At 43.1% G+C, this 26,079-nt stretch overlaps 1 protein-coding gene across 2 annotated transcripts in view; it reads left to right on the forward strand.

Annotated features, from left to right (window-relative positions):
- The first annotated feature begins 317 nt into the window (after positions 1-317).
- arhgef18b (rho/rac guanine nucleotide exchange factor (GEF) 18b) overlaps positions 318-26,079 on the forward strand; it is a 40,911-nt gene continuing 15,149 nt past the window's right edge. The window contains exons 1-22 of one of the 2 annotated variants that reach the window (XM_076278739.1): positions 318-422; positions 3,714-3,835; positions 4,150-4,649; positions 5,485-5,608; positions 5,854-5,980; positions 6,470-6,521; positions 6,998-7,042; positions 7,435-7,509; positions 7,640-7,748; positions 8,047-8,248; positions 17,225-17,292; positions 17,614-17,650; positions 20,675-20,894; positions 21,128-21,231; positions 21,431-21,571; positions 22,237-22,478; positions 22,761-22,886; positions 23,187-23,304; positions 23,522-23,776; positions 24,794-24,870; positions 25,313-25,491; positions 25,695-25,768. In XM_076278739.1, coding sequence (XP_076134854.1) covers positions 347-422; positions 3,714-3,835; positions 4,150-4,649; positions 5,485-5,608; positions 5,854-5,980; positions 6,470-6,521; positions 6,998-7,042; positions 7,435-7,509; positions 7,640-7,748; positions 8,047-8,248; positions 17,225-17,292; positions 17,614-17,650; positions 20,675-20,894; positions 21,128-21,231; positions 21,431-21,571; positions 22,237-22,478; positions 22,761-22,886; positions 23,187-23,304; positions 23,522-23,776; positions 24,794-24,870; positions 25,313-25,491; positions 25,695-25,768 — 3,073 coding nt within the window. In that variant the 5' untranslated portion in view covers positions 318-346. The remainder of the gene's footprint in view (positions 423-3,713; positions 3,836-4,149; positions 4,650-5,484; positions 5,609-5,853; positions 5,981-6,469; positions 6,522-6,997; positions 7,043-7,434; positions 7,510-7,639; positions 7,749-8,046; positions 8,249-17,224; positions 17,293-17,613; positions 17,651-20,674; positions 20,895-21,127; positions 21,232-21,430; positions 21,572-22,236; positions 22,479-22,760; positions 22,887-23,186; positions 23,305-23,521; positions 23,777-24,793; positions 24,871-25,312; positions 25,492-25,694; positions 25,769-26,079) is intronic. The other variant, XM_076278740.1, reaches the window with a different exon arrangement.

Raw genomic sequence — 26,079 nt, forward strand, 5'->3', positions numbered from 1 at the left:
CCTGCTAACGAGAGTACATCACAAAGGCACCATATAGAAAGTTTGCCTGCCATCATCTGTGCCTCCTCAGTCTTTGCTTGACTGGTGTTTTCCCTTCTGTACTTCTTAAGTCCAACCTCCTGCCACACCTCTTCCCTTTCTCTCCCTCTCGTTCTTCCACTCTCCCTCTCTCCCCTGCTTTTCCATCCCTCCCTCTCACTTGCCTTCCATCGTTGCTGTCAGCCTGAGCTATGGGGCTCTGGGTTTGTATCATATGTTAGATAATCCCTCACTGCTTGCCTGACCCCGCACTGGGACTCTCTCTGCCTTGTGCTCGCTCAAGTTGCTCTCGGCGAGTTCACCAGCCATGGCGGACTCCCCCCTGAACAACTCCTGGCCCTCTTTCTCCAAGCTCTGGATGAAACGATGGTCCTTCAAAAGAGGTATATTGCGCTAGCCTTTCTGTTCTGCTATTTGTTTTTGTTTTGTTTTGAACACACTTCTCTGGTATGTGCTATTGCTGCTGAACATTCCAGACAGTGCCAATGTAAAAAGTCAGTTCTCTATTTTTTGATCTTTATGGTATTTTTTATAACAGTCACAGATGTGCTATTATCACATTTCCCTGTTGTCCTCTGACATATTGTGTTCTAAATAGGCACAGTGTATATTCTTTTTATAGGAATTTTTTAGTGACTTTGAATATCTTAAGTATTGAATCTTTTGGATTCAAAATAGGATTCAAACTGTTTTGTATTTATAAATTCTTGTTTCATTTATTTTTTTACTATGTTTATTTGTTTACAACAACCCACTTGCATGAGTGGTATCATAAATTAGGTTATTTCAGCACGTCAGATAAGACGTCAGCATGTTGAGCAAAGTTAGTCTGAAATTGCATGGTATGTTATCAGTCATCTAGCCATTTAAATGACTGACACAGGAATTATTATTCTCTACTTTTGAAAAAGGTACTTGCTGACCAGTATTAGACCAGAACAAGGTCTCAAAGACTGTTGCTTTCTGTGATGTCATGGCCAAGCCATTTGATTCCCAGCACGCGCTGGTCATTACATTGTGTGGGTGTCCTCCTCTGCTGTGCTTCACTGAACATACATGACAGATGGAAGGACTCTGGGAGGCCCTGTGTGACTTGAGCGTGAGTTGTGGTGGTGCATGTGGAGGAGATAGCAGATCCTATGACAGATACAGTATATGTGGCATAGGAACAGCTGGGTCTTGTGTGGCTTGCCCTCCTGGGTCAGTCCTTAAGTCACCCGGCTAGGCACTCATGTGAGCTTCACACTGACATAGCCCACGTGTGTGTGGGTGTGTGTGTGTGTGTGTGTGTGTGTGTGTGTGTTGGATTTCCCTGACAGACCTCAACGAGGAAGTGGCATTCAGAGGTAACTGACAGTTGTTGTGTTATGAGAAGGGCCTCCGCATGTTTTTGCTATAACGGGATGACAGTGGAATCTTTGTCAACCATTTATGTACCGGCAATCCAAATGTTGTAAAACTCGTCCGTGTCCTCCTGTGATTGCAAACTGTCTATATTGTGAGAAGACATACTGTATCTATGCTCACATGAAGATCTCATTATATTATTATATTCACTATTCGCCAGGCTTTACCATGTTTCATTTTTTACTTTTTTGAAACGTAGTTCACCTGCCTTTCCGTTTATTTTATAATATGGTTACATGAATGCCTCAAGGATGAAATAGTGGAGCCATGTTACACAGCCCCTGAGGTTGACTCAGGAACAGCCTGTGCAGTCTGCCCGTTGCCCCTTGTAATCCTGTTAAATAAGCTTCTGACTCACATAACTTAATGATTTGTGTGGCCAGTTTGCTAACCTGTGGGGTTTAAACAGCAGGGACCTGACGTCCTCTCCGGGGCTGTGTGAGCAGCCACGGGCCAGGCGGAGAGTCAGTAGCGCAGCGGCCTGGCCCTACACTGGAGACAGCTTGGGAGGCTCTCTGTTTAACTTTCAGCCCGCCACTATAAAGTGCGGCAGGCCGACCATAAAAGGAGGCCCAAGCATAACAAGCATCTTGGTGTTATGGGTTTACAAACTGTATGCAGTTTGGACACAAACAATCTGCCTGTACTTGGACACGGCCGCTTCAGCAGCGCACACGTGATTTACATCTGAAAATACGGCGGCGGAGCTACTGTCTGCGTATTGTTTAGAGAAGAGCATCTTTGACGGTCTGGCTTGGGGGTGCGAGGTACAGGCCCTGGTTTATAACAGCCGCTGATCCTTGGAAGTCTGCTTTCCATCCCGGCCGGCCTCCTCTGAATGGGTATAATCCCAAGCTGAACTCATGGCTCCCTCCCACCCCACAGCCCTGCATGTCTCTTGCACAACACTGGGCTCTGGGTCTAGGATTCCTCTTGACACTTGCTGTACATGACACAGAGGGCACCTCAAGCTAATCCCACTGTGTTACTGGAAGAGATGATGTGTAGTTTTCATTTTAACAATGAGTAATAGTTTTTTTTAATAGTTATTTTGTTTTGTATTATTTTATTTTGTTATTTGTTCATTGTTATTTTAACAATAAGTAATAAATAATTTGTTACAGTTATTAAGTAACACTTAATTACAAATATTAGATTGAGTATTTCCTGCAATCACCCTTAAGTCTGACAAAGACCTTAAAAAAATGGATTCATAAAGATTATGTTGTGTGTCCCAACAGATGCAACCAAAAAGAACTTATGATTAGAGAAGGATTTCATTTTCATATTCAAACACAATTTGGAGCTTTCCGTTTCTCTTTAAAATGATGGGGTTAATTTGGACCTTTTTTCAATTTAGTTGCCAGGGACAACTGCCATTCTGCCATTTCTGACGTCATGTGAACTGCAGAATCTATTAATGCGATGGTGGCAATAAGGAGCTTTTTGTGCGCTTATTCCATAAACAAGCCCCCTCCCCCTTAGATATGCAGAGGTCAATGCTGAATCCAGCTTCCCATGCTAGACAAACAGGCAACATACTAGCTACCATTTCTAACGACAAACCCAAGTAAGCCTGAGTAAGCATCAGTCTGTTTCAGACTGCACACAAAATACATCATCTGATTTCCATTTACTGTTAGAGTGTGACTAACAGTGTCCATCTGCTAGCGTGTGGTTACAGTGGCCCAAAAACAAAAACCATCTGATGAGCAACATACACTGTAATGGCCTAGACGCCAGCCAAAATGTACGCTGATTGAAAGCTTAAGGGTAGAATGCGATTCTGAAAAGGTTGTTGATATTTGAGCAAAACAACCAATCAAATTACACCCCTCCCTTCCGTGCTCCTGAGGCAATGTATTGATTGGCTGGAATTGTTTATGACTCGGCACGAGCCACCTTGTTTCCCATCTAGTCAGCACCAGGGCAGCGGAGGGAGACTTGAGGTTTTTTGAGTGTACACACACAGAACACACAACTGGAAGATTGTGTTCCGTGAGGAGCCATTTTTACTGAATTTGTCAACAAAGTGTACCGTCTTATAATATTGTGGACTCTACCTTTAATGCATGATCTTACCAGCCTTTACAATCTGAGTATGGCTGAGTAGCAAACTACTGCAGTGCTGTGACCTTAAAATCAAGAGCAGATGCTAATGTTGTTTACACTTGGCAACCACAGTACTGGTGAGTTTACAGTAAGGTTAGTGTGCAAATCTGAGTGTGTTTATTGATCAGGCTCTGGTGTGGTGTTTTGTTTGGCAGGGTCAGAAGGTAAGCCATGTGCCCCACCTGCAACCCTGGGCTCGGGGACAGAGTCTTCCTCCTCCCTCTCTCCTTCATCCATCGCAGAGGATGTTTTCTTCACTAGCCTGACAGAGGAGCAGGTAAGAAAACATTCAACCTGAGCACAATTTATTTCTATGAAGCACTATAAAACACTGTATTTGCATGGACTCTATTTCTTGTCAATGAAGCACTATAAAACACTGTATTTGCATGGACTCTATTTCTTGTCAATAGTATTTCCACCGTAATATTGTCCCCTGAAATCATTCCTTTTTAATGAACCACAAAAAGACCCTTCCATACATGGTTCATCTTATGTTTGAGTTAGTCCTGCACTACAAAAACCTAACAACCTGTGATGAATCTCTAAGCTGACATGGTGGATAAGTGTATCTTTCCCCTCTGTGACAAGAGTCCCAGCTCAACAGAGAGTGACTATGAGAACCCAGGGCAGGACGTGGACAGCAGCACAGAGGACCTCCTCAATCTCGACGCGTCTCTAAGAGACTCTGAGTTCTTCAGGGACCTTCAGCCCGAGCCTGTGACCAGCCAGACGCCGCCCACAGCCCTGTCCATCGTCATCACCCCCGTAGGCGAGCACACGCTCAGCCCGACACTGCACGTGTACCAGATAGTGGACCAGGGCTCTCGTACGACAGACCCTGCAGTGTCCAGCTACAGCCAGCTCCCCTGGCAGTTCAGCAGCAGAATGGAGCCACAGCACAGCGACTCGGAGCAGCCCACCGTCACGGTCAACACCACAGTGCAGCTGGGGGACCCCGAGGCTCGTGAGGCCCCTGAGCCCCAGGACTGCTCAGACTCAGACAACATCCCCATGCTGGTGCGCTCCATGTCCACGTCCCGCAGACACAGCTGGGATATGCCAATTTCCCCCATAGACTTGGGCAGAAGGTGAGGCTGGTCTTGTTTTCATGTAAAGCTCTAGAGCTTATTTACAGCCCTCATTGACACAGTGACGTTTCGCTCACACAAATTTATGAGAATGGCAGAATGTTATTCGTTCGTTGAGGGTGTTGGGGCCCAGCATTTTCCGATTGGCAGATAGCAGTGAGGGTGGTTATGACTTGTTTACATCTGTGTGAGTCTCGGGTGAAGACACAGGCACAGAGCTATTATTAGACCTCATCTGTGAGGCCAAAGAGCTTCCTTTTTTTATTGCCGTGTCAGAAGCAAATGCGACACAGAAGCTGTGGTCTGCTACTTGTACATAAAGTTGCTAAAACAAGATGGTTGCGGCTAAAGTTGTCTCCTCCTCCACATGACAGACACACCTCGAAATTACACTCACATATCAAGCCCAAAGTTAACCCTCCTGTTGTGTTCACGGTCAAATGTGACCGATTGACACTTCTTTAAATATAATAGCTATAGATTTAAATATAATAAATATAAATAGCAAATGGAAGTTCAAATCTGGTTATATCTAATAGAACACAAGTTGATACAAAGTTCTACAAGTTTTAATGCAGCAGTCATTTTTGACCAGGAACACAAAACTAGTAAACATTAAACAAACACAACAGGAGGGTTAAGGTATAAAAAAAAATGCGAATTCATGTTCAAATTCATGTGGTTCACATTCACACAATGTTAACACAGTGTGAATCTGTAATAGAGGTGTAATGGGTTTATTAACTGGATTCATTTGAAATTATAGATTTCTGGTTCATGTACAGTATTTGTTTCTTTAGCTGTTGTATTCACATGATATTTCTTTGGATTTTAGACTTAGTCTCGACACAGCCGGAATAGACAGTGATGCGGAAAGAGAAGAGTCAACACACCAGCAGCTATTTGTTTTCCCAGAATGCTCTGAGGACAACGTTGGAAATGACGCTGAATTTCAAACGGTTAGTGGTTACAGATGTCGACCACTTGTTTTTTTTTCATGATTCATGTTCAAATTAATCAAATGTACTAGATATTCTAGACAACTAATTTAAAAGAAGCAACCAGATTCCAAAATTCATCCAGGCTCCTATGAGTCAGTATAAAAGCCATAAAATCCACCATCTTAGAGGAGCTCTTTTGTTTTTGAGGTACAATCTGCAAATTAAATCTTCGGCGCTGTCCAATGGATTTATTGTTGTTGTAGGAATCTGACAGTACTGGGAGGACCCTGTGTGCAAAGTCTGACATGCTGGCATCAGATGAGAGGTCTAGGGCAGCACGTGTGTCCCGAATCCTGGAAACTTCAAGCCAGGCTGCCAAGGCCTCTGGAGGTTAGTTCTCACCGCAAGCTTCCTCACGCCAGCCCAGAGGACTGAAGGCACCATACAACTGGACCTAGGTCCCTGGCCCCTGGACCTCAGCTTGTAAAAATATGCAAATCTGAATCATATTTATCATTGTATCCACTTTTACATTTTTAAATTGTTCACGCTAAATGTATTGTAGTAATGTAGTAATTAAGTATTCATGAATTTTATTTTAATACACTGTGATGATCATGATTCTACAGCTATTCTATTCTATTATGAGACCATAGTAAAAACACCCCAGAAGAACTTTGAACCCATAAATTGGGTCTCACTGACAATGTGGATTTAAGATAGAGATTTCTGTCAGGACTCAGCTTAAGCGGTACTGTTCAGGTGGTGTTTACCTGTCACAGAGAAACGTGTTTTATGCTGTACAGACATGGAATGTGCTATGATTGTTTTTCTGAACTATTCCATTACTCTCTCTTTGCCTGTGCCAATGATATTCAGAGGAGCAGGACTTAGAGGACCGTCTCCAGTCTGAAGAGGGACAAAGTCATCTGTAAGTCACGTGAAAACACAGAGGAGCATAAATCACTGAAATGCTGAAAATGTGTTTGTTGTCTTGGATGATGACCCTGCGCCCTTTTTCATGTCCATGGCGCCCGATTCATTCCCACCTAAACAGAACAGCCCAGTCTGTCTCCTTAGTGGCTTTATCAGCTTCTCAAAGAGTCCAAAAGGAGCAACCCTGTAATGTTTAAAACCCAACTATGTCCAAGGAAAACTCTCCTGTGAGTCAGTACCCCCCTCCCCTCAACACACACACACACACACACACACACACACACACACACACACACACACACACACACACACACACACACACACACACACACACACACACACACACACACACACACACACACACACACACCCCTCCGTCCCCATCCCCCCATCCCCCCACCCCCCCTCAGACAGCAGCCCGGCAGTGCATCCTCCTACAGCCACTCTGTCTCCCTGTCTTGTTTGTCTTAGGCTGATGGTACAGAAAGTTCTCCAAGAGCTTAAGCAGTACCATGGGTAAGTACATGTAGGCGAGGGGAGGAGAGCTTGCTTGCTGTTGCAGTGCCAAACCCCCTTTCCACTCCCAACTGACATGCTGGCATGGGCAATACTCGGCACTGGTGTGAGCAACACTGACTATTTGAAGGCTGAAGTCCCAAATGGCTCTACTTGTGTTATTTTTGACAAATCTATTACAGAAGTATTTGAAACGACATTTAAGAACAATTTGAGGGTTCAGCTCTTCAGCATGGTGTGATTTTATGGAAGAGAGCTTGTACTTACACTGTCAATTACTCTGAATTAGGGTGTGAATTCCTGGCAGACTTGCCACCTGAAAGATGCTGATAAAACTATGTTTCACATAAGGCCTCTGAAGTAAGTAGAGTTCCCTCTTGTCTTTTCTGCAGTGCCAAGTCCAAGAATAGGAGCTCTGACCAGAAACAGTGTGGAAGTGTCACCTGGTATGAATTCCTCTCAAATGAGTAAGTCAGTTATGAATTAAAACGTCTGTAACGGGAGATTCTGACGTTTTTTCCCCCACTTCCCTTGAGGGATTATTCGTGGTTTTGTGCCTGTCTCGAGAAAACATCAATCTGCCCAACTCTCCCACAGACCTGAAGAGGAAGAAGAAAAGACAGAGAAATCCGAGAAGGGTACAAAAGTCAAGCGGACACTGAGCTCGCTGAGGAACCGAGTGACCGGCTCCTTCAACAAAGACAAGGTGAGAAACCAGTATTATTACAGACCATGGGGCATTATTGCGTGGCTGTTCTGACACACTGACCTCACTTCCTGTGTGAAATAGTCATCTTTAAAGCTCATGTTAGGAACTTACTAAAGTTCACATTGTTGTTCCTTTATCCATCAACCTCACCTTATGTCATTAGGTGACACTATCTAGCTTCATCTTTGTTGTCTTTGTTTTCCATATATTTGTGTACAACATAACTCGACAAAGCACAATTCCATTTTGAAAGAAAATAGTAATGTTCTCTCTTTTGCTCTCTTTTTTTCTACAGGGTAAGAATCGGGAGAAAGAGAGAGAGCAGCAGAAAGAGAGGGGGAAAGAGAGGGAGAAAGACAGAGAAGAGAAAGAAAGGGGGAAAGGGCGCCGAGGCAGCACTAGTGGCCATCAGCTTGTGCCTGGCTCTTTCTCCAACTGGGCCACCTGCTCACTGTGCAGCAAGACTCTGCAGGGGAAGCATGGCATGCAGTGTCTGAGTGAGTACCACAACCCGCATGCCAACCCTCACGCTGGCTCACCTCAGCATTCCTCCCCACTGTGCACTTGCTGAACTTGTAGTGTACTAAGAAGTATGATTGCATGAAGTATGGTGATATAACTGGTTCTTTGTAAGGATATTATCAGACAGAGTGGATCACTTTCAGAGAGCACAAAGCCTGCCATGGTTTTATTGTACAAAGACATTTAGTTAGTAGTTGATACTCAATCACATACTTCCTGCTTCGGAAATTACAAATGTGTATGGTTCTGTATGGCTCTGAATGGGAAGAATTTTGCTTTCTGAACAAAGGAATGTGTATGGTTCTGTATGGCTCTGAATGGGAAGAATTTTGCTTTCTGAACAAAGGTCTATATATGGTACCACAGTCACATGTCAATTAAAACCTTAGACTGTCTCACCTGACCTTCACCAGCAACAGATCAAATCTGCCAATCAAACTCACTGCTTTGTAAAAAAAAATACTTACATGATCTTTACCATCTTATTTGTTCACTATTACTTCACTGCAATTTCTTTTGCATCCAGCTGAATTGATTGCATGGAAATTAACTGTGTGCTTCAAAGAAAGTGTTTGAATCACTGTATGATCTTTTGCTACTCTCTTACACAATTTTAGGGCACACTGTCATCAGCCTTGGGTGTCTGACCAGGCTTTTGGTTGGACAGGTGTCTGTAGATGTTATCACTGCTTTAGGTGGCATTTGTCTTTCCTGCGACCAGTGCATTTCATGTGCTGTATGACTGAGGTATAATAGAAAGCATCAATTAACTATGATTCTTTCAGCATGGGTGTTCTCTCACTATTACATAACTAAGAGGGGCTAGGGAAGGAGAATGGAGAATTTGATTTCAGTCACATGATGTGAAGTCTCTGGAATGCTAAAAAGATCAGTTGTGACCCTTGTGTCCCGTGGTCATAAAGAAAGAGGCTCTAAAACTTAGCTTTGAGAGCAGCTGGCTCTATGTAAACTTATTTGTTGCCTCCAGGCACAAATATCCTAAAAATTGTCTTTGCATTCACTATCCTGCATGCACATACATGCGGGTTCAAATAACCTGTTTTGTTTGTAGAATTGTGACCATTCCACTGACATTTTCTGTTTTGAGAAACTGTGATATGATGGGAAAGTAGGCTATACATTTAGGGTAGAATGAATGGCAATGAAAGTGTAATGTCCGTGTCTGCAACAACTAGGCCTTATCACAATGAGAGCAATAGGTTAGTTGTAATATAGGTGTAAAAAAGATGTGTATATCAGTATTGGCATCGGCCAAAATGAGTGTGAAAATATCAGCATATCGAATATGAGCAGACATTCAATATGGTGCATCCCGAGTGAGATGTGTTTATTTCATCCACTCACCAGACAGCAAACTCAAGGAGTCCGCTGTAAAGAGGGAGAGACTCTCCTAATGCGCTCTTCTTCCACTTATGCTTTTCTTAAAACATCCTTAAAAACAAAAAATTTTGTAGCGTCATCATGACACAATGATTTACATGATTATTAATAATAATAAAAAAATAGGCCTATAGCCAATTTGGTTGCTTTTGGATAGGTCTGTTCTAGTACATAGCTTCAGAATATTTTAATAAATGGATACATGGGTTGTACATTTCTATGTGGCAAAACCAATAAACAATTATATTTTAATAATAAATAAATAATTAGAAATGTATGGTATACCATAGACTATATTACATTTTTGGTTACTGTGGACCAGGATGACCCCATAATACATTTTTCAATATAGTTTATGTACTCACATCATGGCATGATAATCCATTAGGCTAAGCTTCCTCTGCATCGAGCAGTCCATGTGTCTTCAGTCATACAAGGTGATGAAACACACTCTCAGAGCACACATAACTCCCGAGCTGTCACAGCACTGTTGGGAAATATGATGTATGAATGTTTAAACTGGACTGCTTACCAAACAAGTCGCCCTGATATATCTCTCAAAGCTGCATGCATTCAGAACATCCGAGAACCCTGTCCCCCGATTGTTTTACACTGTCCAGACTAGTGCCGCTGCAGAGATGTGTTGAAAAGGGAACACCATGAGTGGAAAGCTTTGAAGTGGATGAATTTGTTTTGGAGGAGTCTCACATAGATATTTGCACTGAACATTAAAGAAAAGTCTAATGAAGGTCCAACTAATGTGAGACAACATTTGAGAGTGTTTTTATTGTGGTTTTGTTTTCTAAACAAACTTTCTCGTAATAATAGGCTATAGGTTATCTAGCGTTTTGTGACCCTATAATTCTATGAGACGGCAGATTTGGGTGTAAATAGCTATTTAAGGATCTCGCCTACCAGCGCATTTAAAAAGCACTTACAGCATGTAGACTAGCCTGTCATTCTTCATTTGAGATTTCAAAGTGCCAATTTCATTCTTGTTTTAAAATTCTGATAAGTTGCACCTTAGGCTACTTGGCTTGAAATGTTATAACTGTTTGTTGTCTCTTTAAATCGGGCCCCAACCCAGTGAATCGGCTTTGGAATGCTTGGTCTGGATTGTGTGCCTGTGATTGTTCCCACAATGCCTTGAGAATCCAAGAAGCGGACTAAACTCAGCATCCGACAAACTATGCTGGCAATAAATATATTTTTATGGTTTTGCACTGGAGCAACCGATGTGTCGTTCGATTACCTGAGAACTGACGAGAGACTGTAATCAGAATCCAGAAGTCTTGACAGAAACAAAACGGTAAGCCGATGTTCAGACGCATCAGGTGCATTTGATCCAACCAACATAACAAGTGAGCTAGCCAGCCAGCTAGCTAGCTACCTTGTTTGACTTGGCTAATTCGTACCGTTAGCCTGAAGCCAACTGGATAACCAATGTATTCTACCATAGCCAGAGAGCTACTGCAAGTGATTAGCTAGCAACAACCTGTTGAAAATCATTCTTGGAGCCATGTCTAAGCTATTTCCTGAGATCATTTTCGCCCAACTTTGCGATAACATTTTAGAGTGAAAATATTATTTGGATATTTTTAAGTGTTCGGTTGATAGAGATGTAGTTCTAGGTCTAGCTCAACGTTAATGTTTGGTTTGGTTGCCAGCAACGGGTAGCCAACTATCGCTACGTAGCTAGTATTAGTTAGCAGCACAAATGTAAGATAAAACGTTATCGTTTAGTAAGAACTGTGTTTTTTGTAAAAACAAACATAAACTCTCGGAAAGTGCATGGAATTAAATGTACTGCTGTTCCAGTGTCAAATAATGGACAGTTGGGTAGCTGATTGTCTCATCCTTCCTATTCAAACAACGTTAGAGGACACATCCCCTCTTGACTGCCCTTGTGATCATCGTTAGCTGCTTGGTGTTGCTTTCAGCTTACATTGAATGGAACGTGCTAGTTAGTTTGTTACAGTTTGTAGGATCTGAACCTCTTAACTAGCTGTCTTGTCAAGATAAGTTACTTTACTAAGTATCGTTAACGGTCTGTGCGCTTCTCAGTTGTTGAGCATGACAGTCAACGCCATGTAGATAGCAACTTAAACATTTCTAATGTTAGGGCCGCATCATATGGGCTTCAGTGGATGCTTTTGTTCGGAAAAAATGTTAAACAGTTAAACATGTACTCCTACGTTCACAGTTTAACGTTTAGACTCCATGTAAAAGTTAACGTCGTCACAGACTTAGACAAGATATGACTCATTTCTAATGCACGAACTCTCTAACAATGTAGGCTAAAACATTTTAGATAAGGTCAACGTTACTGTTAAGCTAATTAAAAAATCTCGTGGACCAGATGACTGTCAGGTCATGTTAATCACAAATTTGGTTGGTCTTTTTTGGAAGAAGCAAATACTAGCCTACCTTATATTATCACTTTGTTAAGTTGATACACAAATTGAAGTGCTTTAGATGCCTCATTAAATTAAAGGGTTTTAGAGGTCTCGTCGTCTCACGGTGTATTGAGGCAGTGTCAGACTATGTTTCTTTCGAGTGATTGACACTCGAACCTCTGCCGTCAGGCTGCTGAGTTCTGGAAGCCCCTGAATTTGTTCGTGGGAATGGTCACATGTAGTTGATTGGGCTTGGCAGACCTGCTTACTAGAGCATCCGTACTCACTTTAGCTTAGTTTTGTTTCTCCACCCTCAGTCTTCTGGTCTACAGTTCCTCCCCTCTCACCACTAACACCAACTAGACTGGACAGTCATGCCCTCTGCAGAGACCTCGTAGGTGAGGCGCCTTGTTTTGAGCACAGATAGATTGTGTGATTTTTTTAAATATTATTATTCCTTGGTAGTGTGATGAAATGTGTTCAGCAAGGCCTAGATAGTCATGTCTTCAAATGACTTGTGATGTAGCATTATTCAACATTATAATGAAGTCTGTGTGGGGAAATGTGTCCTTGGCCACTCTGTTCCTGTATTTACCTACAGTGTAAGAGAAATTAAGGCAGACATATAATGTCCCAAATTGTTATAATCCAACTGTGAAGTTGACCTTGACGGTTGAGGACTTTATGAAAGGTAGTGTTATTTACAACTGCTGTGTGCTGATAGATCATATGTAACCTTGTCCATGCAAGGGACAGGACTGTGGAAAGGTAGGTTTCCATTGGGCTGTTAGCGAGCGAGTAAATGATTGTTAGTGCTGTAGATAAGTGGCTCAGTGTCAATTAGGTGTTAAGGTTCCATTATCAGTGAGTGCGCTTAGATAGTTTCAAATGCCCTCACCCCTTAGACTAAAGTACCGGTATAGCTGTACCCTTCTATGAGGAAACAGCTTAACATTGCAGTATGGATAGAGAGTACCGTAGGATAGATAGCCTGCCCTCTATTTTAAAGGGTTTGACGGTTTAATTGGTGTTGCACAATGTCCATGTCAGTATTTTTTTCCTTGCTAAGATTGTTTGCATGGTATTCTCAGCCTGTGACAATTGGATAAGATGAGTCTGTTACCTTGAATGTTTGGCAACTGGAGATGAATCATACTGTGGTTGTGTACTACTGTACAAAGGTGCAGAGGAATTCTTGCTTTGGCTGGTGGGTCTATCTCTTCCAGTATACTCTTATTTCTCAGGCATTCACTTTCTCTTGGCTTTTCACTCACTTATTCTCTCTCTCTCTCTCTATCTCTGTGGTGGCGTTGTGGAGAGAGAGCACCTGCCGCTGCAGGGCACACCCTTGATGTCTGCTGTTTTAGTGAGCAGGTGCAGGAAGAGGCTTGGGATTGCCTCGGGAAACACACATACACACACACACACACACACACACACGTACATACTATATGCACACAGAAACACAAACATTATGCACCACTACCAGATGTGATTTTTTTTTTATGTTATTGTTGCCAAAAGCTATGTTTGTTTTTAATACAATTCAAGCTGTTATTCAACATATGGTTGTTCTGTACTGTCAAAGTGCCTATTATTGGTATATTGTGGATATGATTGTTGTTGATGCAGTTGATTATGCTTAAGATTTTTTGTTGTTTGTAAAAAATAAAAGATAAGCAGTGTCACAGGTCTATAGTGTGGCTTATTCTCGAACAGGTGCATTTTGTCCCATAATCTTTCCTCTTATGGGGCTGACATTAGGGTTGGGCGATGTCTCCTAAATTGGCATTTGACGATGTGTACAGTAAAACATCGTGATGGACGATGATATCGTGTGTGGGGGGGGGGGGGGGGTAGTAAACACTAATTAATTACCATGTCTGTACAGAAATACATTTATAATGTTCTACATAAAAAAAAAAAAATATTATATAGGCTATATGAAAGAGGACAGCTAAGAGAGACATACTGACCAGGCTACCGTGTGGAATATCTGCTCCAATCGTCGTGAAAGATGGATAGTCAATCTGAACACTTGCGTGTGCACCAACCAGCGGAATATTACACATTGTCAGCCTTAGTTGGGCCTAGCAAAAAAGCTACTTAAGACTACAATCGTGGTCACTCATTTAAAATCTTCAGTAGTACGCTATGCAGCATCCAACGTTATCAGGCTACCGTCTATGCTGACTATGAGGGCGGCGGGAAGTGAAAGGGCTGCGATCGCGCAGTCCAGACTGGAGGACGAAGTAAAAAAACGTTTACAAATAACGAATCCCGATTACCACTCCGCTGCTGTCTGGGACTTTTGCTAAATGCATTAAATACAAGCCTTACAGTGAAAGACGGATAGGCTACCTTCTGATCCTATAATTAACGAAAGAAATGGTTTATTTTAACACAGAGGAAAAGGACGCATTTGGCGCTCGCTGTAGCCTCGCAAAATATTTGAGCGCTAGAATGTAGCCTAACAATAATAATTCAATAGGACTATTTTCTGCTAAAACATTAGACTACATATGTTACGTCCAATGTAGACAAAAGGCCTGCGAGACATGTAGGCTACAAAAAGACAATAAGGCTACACATTCACGTCAGTCAGGAATTATTTGAATAAGATGGTAGACTAATAAGTCTTTTATTTTACAAGACGGTAGACTAATACGTGATAACTGTTTGACTGACAGCCTTTAAAGTAGGCTCAGTTTCATTTCCAGGGAAAGTTTTTTTATATGTTGTAGCCTGTTACAGCAGGTTACAGCTGTTGACTGGCATGTGGGGGCGTGGCATCACGATGGTTGCTTTCCATCGTGATGTCTGTCAACCATCACGATGGACGATGATATCGTCTATCGGCACAACCCTAGCTGACATAGTCAGGTTCATGTTGTTCATGAGCTGGTCTCTGCTGACATAGACCATCCAAAATGTGCTGGAAGTCTGGCTTTGGCTTGATGAAAAGTGGGAAAATGCCTGTAGGGTTGACAGTGGATGTTGCTTTGCTGTGCTTCTGGTAAAACATCACACCCACCCCTTACATGGGCACAATCAAAGCCCATCCCTGTGGCTACAACCACACACTTAACCCAGTTTCAGACCTTTGTAATCAGTCTTATCAGACAATTGCAAATTTCTATCTCTTATCTTCAATTATCTTAACATTAAACATTGTGTAATGGTGTAAAGAAGAACACACCAAAATCTCCAGCATAGCCAGGATAGTACAATGGTTATTAGAAAAAGTACACGCCATAACTTAAAGAGCCACTTGACAATTGCGTCCAGTTGCATTAAGTCCTGCAAAAGTCAAAATGCTAAACGGGTGCACAAAGCGCAAGGTGTGTGTCAGTGCATAGGCTTGATGGCTTCAGTTTGCAGTTGTGGTGTGTGCATGTGCACAGCATTGACATTCTCTAGCCTCAGTAACAGTCCCAGCTCATAATCAATAATAGTGGTTAATGTGGCTGCAGATGAGGTATTTGCAATAGTGTGCTGATTTCTGGCTTCACATTGAAAATGCAGAGTTTTAGCAAGCAAGGTCATCTATTTGTGGCTTATTTGCTGTTAAAACCCCATCACAGAACATTCTCTGTTCAGAACACAGCCTTCCAGCTCCCTGTCTCTGATTCTGGACAGATAATTACAGCAGAGTCAAGCAACCACACTGTCTCGTGCACGAATGGCTTGCAGAAATATACCACCACAAGCTGCTGTTTTAGGCCATGTAGCAGGTACAGGGTATAGTACCATATATTTTGTGTGTGCGTCAGCAACCAGAGAACATTTGCCGACGCCGTCTGGCTGTAGCTTCTATCAGACGTGCACATCACACCAAAATGATTAGCTCTTAGCCACAGCATGCGTTTTTTTTTTTGTTCAGGTCGTTGCAGCCACTTAAATCCAGCTAAATATTCAGCATGCCATTTTAAAGCATTAAGGAAAGCTCTGTTTATCATGGAGAGTCAAAAATATTTACAAGCAATTGGCAGTCCATTATTAGGCCTAACTGAAGCCATTATGGATTGGCTGGGTTCCTTGCTGTTAGAGCCAAACCTTGTGGGTGTTCACCTGTAAGCTTGGTCCTTCATCTAGCCCTGCACAAGTCCTATAATAAATGAATAGCATCGTTTCACCTGGCTCCATCTGGCCACCATTGGCCTTGCAAACTCACATCCCCAGTAATGCACCATTGGAGTTCCAGTGTTGTATGTAGACTGTGCCTTTCTGCCAGCATACTGACAGTTGTTTTTGTGGTTGGATAACAAGATTGCTCTCTCATTTGTGTTTTTCACTTTTGTTATGAATCAAGTGTCTGTTGCCTTTTTCGTGTTAGCCTTATTATCTGACTGCAAATGTTTGATTTGGTTTCAGTATGTGTCTCCACTGCCGCGGTTTAGATTCTGCTGTTGATGTCTGGGAACGTTAAGTACCTCCACCCACCCTCAAAGAGCCTGACCTAACTCATGATAATCTTGAATATGACAGCCCTGTCTATCATATGACACAGCTTAGTCTAGCGTTGCAGTTGAATGTTTAAATCTTTTTAATCAGCTGTGTGTGATGTTGAGTGGGGGAAGGGTGGATTCGCAGGAAAGGTTTCAACCTTAGTCCAGAAACCTGGCCTCACACTACGCCTATAGCCATAAATCCATTAGTGATTGACCAATATTTTGGAAGGAGAGGCATAAGCCATGCTTAAACTTCAGAGGAGCTTGCGAAGTTCACATATTGACCATTCATTAGGCACATTTTATTTTAGGTATTTTTTAGTTGATAGATAGTGTAGCGCCTTGTGTGGTTATAACAGATGACACACCTGCTGTTCTTCCCCGCAGTCACCTAGGCTGTTCATGATGTAGTTTTGTGATTCAGGTCCAAAACCCCATTACAGCTTTTCAAGTTTGATGTCGCCAAACATACCCATGCCACAATACATCAGTTAGCGAGCTACCTAGTTTTTATCAGTGGCAGCTGCGCTGTTGTTGATGTTTGCCAGGCAAGACTTGGATTTTAGCTAGTGTGTGACAAAAACAGCTTACCGCTGCTTTGAGGTGCACTGCTAATCAAGCAAATCCGCACCATTGAGACCACTGTGGCCTGACTTGGGGATTGGCATCACTGATGTACCTCTGTTCTGTCTCTGCCTGACAGACTGTGCTGTGAACGTCCACAAGAGCTGCAAGAGTCTGCTGGCAGAGTGTAGCAGCAATAAACACAAGGTAAGTGTTTCCCATCACTGGGTTTAACAGTACATTCATACATTGGCCCATAGAAATGTCTAGAGATATATGTTATATATTTGTTAGACAGTCTGCATATATTTTTATTAACTAATGCTCAGTAGATGTTTAGTAATGGTGGAGGAGGTGTAGTACCAATGGGTCTTGTAATAGTTCTTCAAGCTCAACTGCAGATTAGATTTGGTGTGTGGCTCTTCTGTAGGGGTGTCCTGTACCCTGTGTCAACAGCACTTTTTAAACGATTAGAAGAAATTCTTCCTAGCTATAGAAGTTTACAGTTACCTTGTTTTTTCTCAACAGTTCAGGGAATCTGTGAAGACCAGTGGCTCAGCACAAAGTAAGTGGCTAAGACATCCAAGCAAGCACACATGACCAATTAAAAGTGTTGGTGTGCTCACACAAGGGAACTGCAGGAGTTTTCAACCTGGGCCCTATTTTTACATTGCTTCTGAGTCTGAATTTTCACTACGGCTGGATATGAACATAATGCTTTGTTTCACCACTGACTAGGTTAAAAATAGCATTACAAGTGTACTCCACTGCATGGAGAACATCCCCACAGAGATACACCTGTGTCTGTTTACATCTATACATCTCATTCAGTCACAACTAGTCGATTATGACAAGGGGCTCACATTCTGATTGATTGACTCAATCAATTGAATGAATTAGTAGAGACTGAGTGAAGTTTCCATTTAACATTGGAGGTTGTTAAACACCTTAAGCATCTCTTTTCTATCACTGATCCGTAGTAGTATTCCATACTGTAATGGGTCATGGTTGTTGTTGCCGTTGTTGTGACAGGTGATAGCTGTTATTGACGTTGTTATTGTTTTTCTGGCCTCTGCCATTCGATTGGTCAATTAAGCTCAAGGCGTGCACTCCTGGCAGGAAAGGATCACAAGGGTCCCTCCGTGGCAAATTAAATCAGCCTCCCTCACCTAAAGGATTAGCTTCACATCCCACAAATGAATTAATTAAGGACCCTTAATGTGTTTTTTCTATACAAGACTTGTTTGGATGACCCTCATACCCTGAAACTAAATGTAACTGTGTGTATGTTTACCGGTCAGTGTATAGTTTATCTGGTTGTCCTCTGGCCACATAAAGGTGAGATTAGGAAGTGGTTGAAATGGGGAGGCTATGTCTCGTCCTTCCCTTCCGTTCCCTCAGCAGTGCTCATTAGTGTCCACCCCTGAGGCTTCAGGTGATTAATTGGCGTTTCTGTGATCAGATTCTAGTGGATGGAGAAGCCAGGTTTCCACAGCTCAGCAGGAATTGTGAGGGGCAACAGAGGTGCAAATTGATAACTTGATGCAAGTAGTCCATGGGCCTCAGGCAAAAAAATAAATCTCTATTGGTACCATCTGAGGTGGAAAAGTCTAGCAATGATTTTTGCAATCTTCCATCTGTAAAAGGGACATATTCTAGTATAATTACCTCTGCAAAGTGGTAGCTAAAGTGTATTTACCATGGCTTTTATACCCTTATCTATTAGCATTAGGCCATACAATATATGACTATGAACAGGTAATGGTAAGTCAAAGTATGTAGGAAGGTGGGAGATGTCTTTAATCATGTTATATCACATCTAGATGGCATGGGCTTTTAGAATATAGTTTATGTAGCTAAATTACCTTTCCCTTAATGGTAGAGGCAAAAATGTGCCACCTGTACATTTGGTAAATAAAGAAGAGCACTGTGCACATAGTTTTGCCGAAGGGATGTTTCCTATGTTTTGTATGTATTCCAATGCATTTTATCCTTCCTGGAAGCACTGCAGTACTGTAAAGAAGTCTGGGCCTCCATCGAATGACATGATTTGGCAACAAACTGCAAATCAAACAATATTCTAAATGTTTACTATACATATGAATCCTAGCCAATCTCTCACATACAATATGGTGTAGCATTGTATTGTTGAAATTGAAAAGAGTAACCTCGTTATGCATTTTCACTTATTGTCCATAGCTTGCTCAAGAAAATACTTCCAGAGTGAACTGTTACAGTGACGTCATGGCTAAGCATTTTGACTTGATCTTGTTGGTAAACAGTGGAAAAATGACTTGTCATTCTGATGGAACTGACATGTTAATTAAATATTTGCTTTTCACATAAGCTGAGTTTCTTTTGAGCAAGCAACAAGCTTTTGTAGGTAATCCGGTGTGCTACCACTGTTCCTGTGTGGCATCGATTTCAGCTGCACAGTGCTACACATTACTATATGAGGGAGATTGTAAGAGATTGGCCAGGATTCATATTACTTTTACAATGCTGTGTGTATTGCAGTTTGTTTGCAGATGATGTCATCCATTGCCATGCGATAACAAAAGACGAGCGCTGTTTGATAGTGCTGCAATAGTTTACAGAAAGGAAAAATGCACATGTATCTTTTAAATTTTGCCGCCTTGGGTGGTACCAATATCTGCCCCATGGTCTGGAACATTCCATATGAAGCTAGAACAAGCCATTTTATTTTTGTTTTTTTAAACTTCCTTTTTATTATCCATCAAGCCAGAACAAATCTTTTTAGTTTTTTTCCATAGGTAGTGCTTTTGAAAATGCTGTGTTTGTGTTATTCATATGGAGTTGAAGTGTTAACTGGCTCTTTTCCCATGCATGGTCGGTTTATTTAGGTGAATTGAGTGCTTGTTACAGAAAAGCCTTGGCGAAAGCCTGGCCTGTTTGAATGTTCCCTGTTAAACACACTGCTGCAGATTAAGCACTGTCTGCGAGACGCTTTTTTTATCCCCAGGTGATGGGGCTTGTTTGTTTCCCTGATTATGGCGCTCATGCCTGCTCCCCTCCTTGTGTGAATTAAGCTCCACAAGTGATCTCTGGAGAGGCTCGGTGCCTGAGCCCCCAGTATAAGTGCCCTCCTCCTCCTGTCTCCGAACCCCCCTGCCCTCTCTCTCTAATCAGACTTTCTCACTCTGGCTGGCCAACCATAGCCACCCTGCAGGAGTGGTCTAGGAGGAGGGCAGAGTGTTAACTATAGACAGTTCGAGATGTGTGATTTCTAGAAGCTTCCATGCAAGGAGGTGGGTGTGGACTTATATAAAAGGCCGCCTCAGACTTCGTTGAGTGGCCAGTTCTCGACTGGCTGTTCGACTTTTTGCATTAACACATTGGCTCCAGATCTCTCCTCGTCCGCCCATGGAACTGGCGGTCAGTGGCGGGTCAAATCGGGCGGCGCAGCGGCGAGTCGCCCGCGCGTCCCGAGGCCTCTCGCGGCGCATGGGCATGCGGATGCTCCTGCACGGGAACCTGCTCCGCTGCAGCCTGCTGAGCTCCCTCCCGCCCGCCTGGCTGCAGCGCTACCAGCACTCTCACCCATCGTCCTCCTCTCCCTCCACAACAGCCATCAAGGACCAGCCCTGTTCCGGGACCGCATCCCACCAGCACCAGCACCACCACCACCACCACCACCACCAGCAGCAGCAGACGACGACGACGACTCTGCATCCCTGGGCCGCCGATGGCTCCTGCCGGCCTCCACGCGCCCCAGGCATGACCATCACCCCGCGAGGACCGAGCGCCACTGCCAGCAACTCCTCCCTCAGCCACTGCAGCAGCTCAGGGTCAGTGGAGACCCAACATCCCTCCACAGGGAGCCCTGAGCCTGCCAGAATAAATGAGATTTAACTACTCGTGCCTTTAGAATGTGGAGGCCAGAGCTATTTGATGCATAGTATTTTTGTTGAAAGCATTGTTTAAATTTTAAATTTTTTTTGTTTTTGGTAAGATAACCAGTGCTCAGTGCTGGATGTGTTTTTTGTTTGTATGTCTTGACTGAAAGCGTTTCCTCTCTCAGATCTCTTCCAGGAGAGATGGATGAAACGGAAGGCAGAATTAAGCGATTCGCCGAGGACGCAGTGTCCCTGGCCCCCTCCACCACCGAGTCCATCATCGTAGACGGTGAGGGAGCACGCTGAGCTTTGTGGGGGGAAAATGAGCATTTGCTCCACGGCTCGCCCTGTTGGCAGTGGGTGATAGTGTAGCCAGTCACTCTCCTATCCTACATCCCTCAGCCAGTCTTCCTCTCACTCGCTTTGTCTCTTCTCTCTTTCATTTCCCCTCTCTCTCTCTCTCTATCTCTCTTTTTCTCTGTCTGTAGAAGACTACTTTGCTGGGGTGCGACTGGACCTGGAGGCTGACGCACAGGACTATGAGCTGGAGTCGTGGAGCCGGGCCATGGATCAGCAGTATCTCAAGACCCATTCCAAAGAGGCTATCAAACGGCAGGATGTCATATATGGTAAGGGACATTTGTCATCCTCTCACCTCATCTAATGTAGGTCTTGTCTGATGCTGATGTGATGCAGATGAGATATTTAGGGGTCCAAGCAGGAAAGCTACTGCATCCATATTGTATTTGTAAGGATTATTATTATTATTGTTTAAATAGGTTCTGTAGGAATTATTATTCATTGAAAGTAATGTTCTGTGCGTGTTGAGTGCAGTCCTCAGTAAATGTCAGGTGGTACCCATGGTGATGAGTGTATGTGTATTTGGATAGTTTGTGTGGCTGTGTGCATGTATTTGTTTGTGTGTATTTTGATTTGCAAATATGCATTGTGAATATGTATGGATGGTTTGTGTGGTTGTGTGCATGTATTTATTTGTGTATTTTGATTTGCAAATGTGTATAGTGAACGTGCTTGGTTCTGGTAATATGTGTGTGGGCGTGTCTGTAGATGTGTGAGTGCCAGCAGGTGTATGCATTCAATTGGCATTATATATGTTGCATATGTTGCACATTTGTCCTTTGTCTTTTGTCTCTCTGTAATTTATTTATGCATGTCTGTTTCTCTTTCTTTCTTTCTCTTTCTTTTTTTCTCTTTTTTCTTTCTTTCTCTCTCCCTCCCTCCCTCCTTCCCTCCCTCCCTCCCTCCCTGTCTCTCTCTTTCTCCATCCATGCAGAGCTGATCCAGACAGAGGTGCACCACGTACGGACGCTGAAGACGATGCTGCGTGTGTACCTGCACGAGCTGAGGGACGCGCTGCATTCACAGGAGCGCCGTCTATTCCCTCGACTGGAAGGGCTGCTGGAGCTGCACACGCACTTCCTGTCCCGCCTCAAGGAGCGCCGCAGCCAATCGCTGCAGCCAGGCAGCGACCTCAACTACACCATAGCCCGACTGGGAGACATTCTCGTGTCTCAGGTACATGCACACTCAGTCAAATTCAGTCAAACCTACACCGGCTGCTGCTCCATACTAACGGTTGAAGGTGGATATGTACTGTAGTTACTCGAGACTAAAGCCTATGTGAACAATTAACGTCAATTATGCATACTGTATTTGTGCAGGAAGCCCCTTTAGTGTTTCACATTGACAATCTCGGTCAATGTCAGTGAATCATTATCAGTATTTTGGTGCAATAAGAGTTAGATTTGGTTATGTGTTCTCATTACTCCACTGCTGTATGTGTTGGTCCTGCTGCAGTTTTCTGGTGAGAGTGGGGAGAGGATGAAGGAGTGCTACGGTGATTTCTGCAGCCACCACAGCGAGGCCGTCAGCTTCTACAAAGAGCAGCTGCAGAGCAACAAGAAGTTCCAGAACCAGATACGGGTGAGAACATCCACACAGCTGTTGTATTGATGGACATGGGGACAAATTGCATGTGGTACAGCAACCTGGTATTCAAGTGGATACTGATGTAGAAATAACGCTGTAAAAAGAAAAATTTAAATGAGAAGATTTGTCCTGAAATCAGATGTCCAAAGAACCAGATGTGAGAGGCGCTGAGAGTCAGCACACTCACTTCCTGTGTTGGAGTGTGTGGGGTTTGTCTGGAGAGTGTTGTGGGTAAGAAGGACCCTGTCAGCATTTGAGTGTAATGTAATGCATCTTCCCCTTTTTCCGTGGCAGAAAATTGGAAACTTGTCCATCGTTCGTCGGTTAGGAGTCCCAGAATGCATTCTGCTGGTCACACAACGCATCACTAAATACCCAGTACTGGTGGAGCGCATTCTGCAAAACACAGAAGGTAATGTTGTCTAAATGTAACTACTTATTGCATTTAGACTACTACTTATTTGCATTTTCTCATTTACAGTACTAATACTTACTTACATTTCCCTCTTACTGGTAAAGGTGCTTTAGATGGCAGCCTGTAGGTTGGTTGCTGAGGTCATGCCCATCATGGGCACTCACCAGGGTGTGCGTGTGTGTGTGTGCGTGCGTGTGTGTGTGTGTGTCCACAGCGAGCACTGAGGAGCACGAGGAGCTGACGCGGGCCCTGGGCCTGATCAAGGAGGTGATCACGCAAGTGGACACTCAGGTCAGCGACTACGAGAAGGCGTCACGGCTGCGGGACATTGCCACCAAGCTGGAGCCCAAGTCACACGGCAAGATCAAAGATGGGCGCGTGTTTCGCCGTGAGGACCTGTGCCAGGGCCGCCGCAGGCTCCTGCATGAGGCCACCGTCAACTGGAAGGCCGCCTCTGGGAGGCTTAAAGGTAAACTCACACACACACACACACACACACACATACAGTGCTATGCATAAGTTAAGACACCCATGCTAAAGTTGACTGAAAAGAGGAATAAAAAATGATCTTAATCTTAATGCCTTAATTAAAAAAATGAGGAAAAATCCAACCTTTAAAGACACCAATTTTCTTTGTGAATGAATCATGTATCGTAAATAAATAAATGTTATTCCTTATAATACAGGGGGCATAAGTAAGGAAACCCCTATGTTAAATTCCCATAGAGGTAGGCACATTTTTATTTTTAAAGCCAGTTATTTCATGGATTCAGGATACTATGCATCCCGATAAAATTCCCTTGGCCATCCATGAAATAACTGGCCTTTAAAAATAACATAGGGGGTTCCTTACTTATGCCCCCTGTATTTTAAGGAATAACATTTATTTATTTACGATACATGATTCATTCACAAAGAAAATTGTTGTCCTTAAAGGTTGGATTTTTTTCTCATTTTTTAATTAAGGCATTAAGATCAATTTCCAAAAGAAGATTTTTTTTGTTCCTCTTTTTAGTCAACTTTAGCATGGGTGTCTTAACTTATGCACAGCACTGTACATATGCATATGCACACCTATAAACAAATGCAAACATTTGTATATGCTGCACTTTACTGAGGATACGTCACCTCATGAAGACATATCCTGTCTGTTTCTCACACCCTTGCATTATCAAACCGCATAATCACACACACACACACACACACACACACACACACACACTCACACACACTCACTCACTCATACCTTCATGCTCATAGACACACACTCTCGCCTTCTCTTTGACATAAGCTCCTAACCACACAGGCACGCACACGCACACAAGGTAGTATGCAGCCTTTTATACAAAGATAGAAGGTCATAAGGTCTGATATCAAGGCACACAAACAAGCTGTATACACGCACACACACACACACACACACACACACACACACACACACACATTCATCCCACTCTAACTTGATGTGCTCTTGAACTCCCTTCAGACATTTTGGCAGTCCTGTTGACAGATGTCTTGTTACTGCTACAAGAGAAGGACCAGAGATTTGTCTTCTCCACTGTGGTGAGTTTTGGCTGCCTTTTCTGTTTGTAAACATTAGGGTTAAACATCCTTTAGGCTATAATCAATCAGTAGATCAGTCCTCTTGTAACTGACAGCACAGTCACAACAATAGTTGTTTATTGTCTAGGCAGTTTATTTGTGAATGATGCATTTGATCCCAATTTATCCCTATTTACACCTTGTTCCAAGTCATTAGTTGTTGTTACTGGTTTTATTTTGGTTTGATTTTTTTTCTGCCATTCTTTTACAATTGTGTCATAATATTTAAATACATAGTAAAACATATGTTGTACAAAAGAAAAATGACACAATATAGATTTGTACAGGAGCTACACTCCAAGAATGCAGCTGGATTCGGGTTTCACCACAGCTGAATCTGCACATGTATTTTGAGGCTGCAGTGTTCATGCGTGTGTTGTTGTTGTTGTTTTGTCTGGCCCAGGACAACAAGCCGTCGGTGATCTCACTGCAGAAGCTGATCGTGCGGGAGGTGGCGCACGAGGAGAAGGCCATGTTCCTCATCTGCGCCTCCTCCAATGAGCCCGAGATGTACGAGATCCACACTGCCTCCAAAGAGGAGCGCAACACCTGGATGACTCACATCAGACAGGCTGTGGAGAGGTATGCTGTCCAGCACACTGTTATTTGTGTGTGTGTCTGCATCTTTTGTGTTTTGTTTGTTTGTATGTGTTTGTATCCGAACCTGTAGAATGCCTTGTGTAAGATGATTTACTGTGTGTGTGTGTGTGTGTGTGTGTGTGTGTGTGTGTGTGTGTGTGTGTGTGTGTGTCTCACCTTTTCCTCACCTTTCTGTTCCTCCTCAGTTGCCCTACCACCGAGGAGCGACTCTTCAGCGAGGAAGAGGAGGCCCGAGCTGTCAGATTCAAAGAGTTCCAAGGTCAGTTCCCACCTCACCCATCCATGGAGCTCATTTAGTAAAGCCTTAGACATTCTTGACATTGTTGGTTTAGCTCAGTACGGCACCTACAGCTCACTCCAGTCTTGTGAAAACAAATCACTTTTGGGACTGCAATGTAACATTACAACTAAAGTAAATAAAATATTATTCTTAAAGGTGCTCTAAGCGATGGTGGGCAACATCACTTCTATTGACGTTCAAACAAAACAGAGAGCTAGCTCACTACACCTTCCCCTCCCTCCTGTGCAATTGAAACTCTCCTAAACGCGCATCTCGTCGGTTATTGGCTG

The sequence above is a fragment of the Alosa pseudoharengus genome, unplaced genomic scaffold, assembly GCF_046254945.1.
Source record: "Alosa pseudoharengus isolate Yale_2024_CS ecotype anadromous, Long Island Sound unplaced genomic scaffold, YU_APseudo_1.1 YU_APseudo_1.1_scf_11, whole genome shotgun sequence".
NCBI lineage: Eukaryota > Metazoa > Chordata > Actinopteri > Clupeiformes > Clupeidae > Alosa > Alosa pseudoharengus.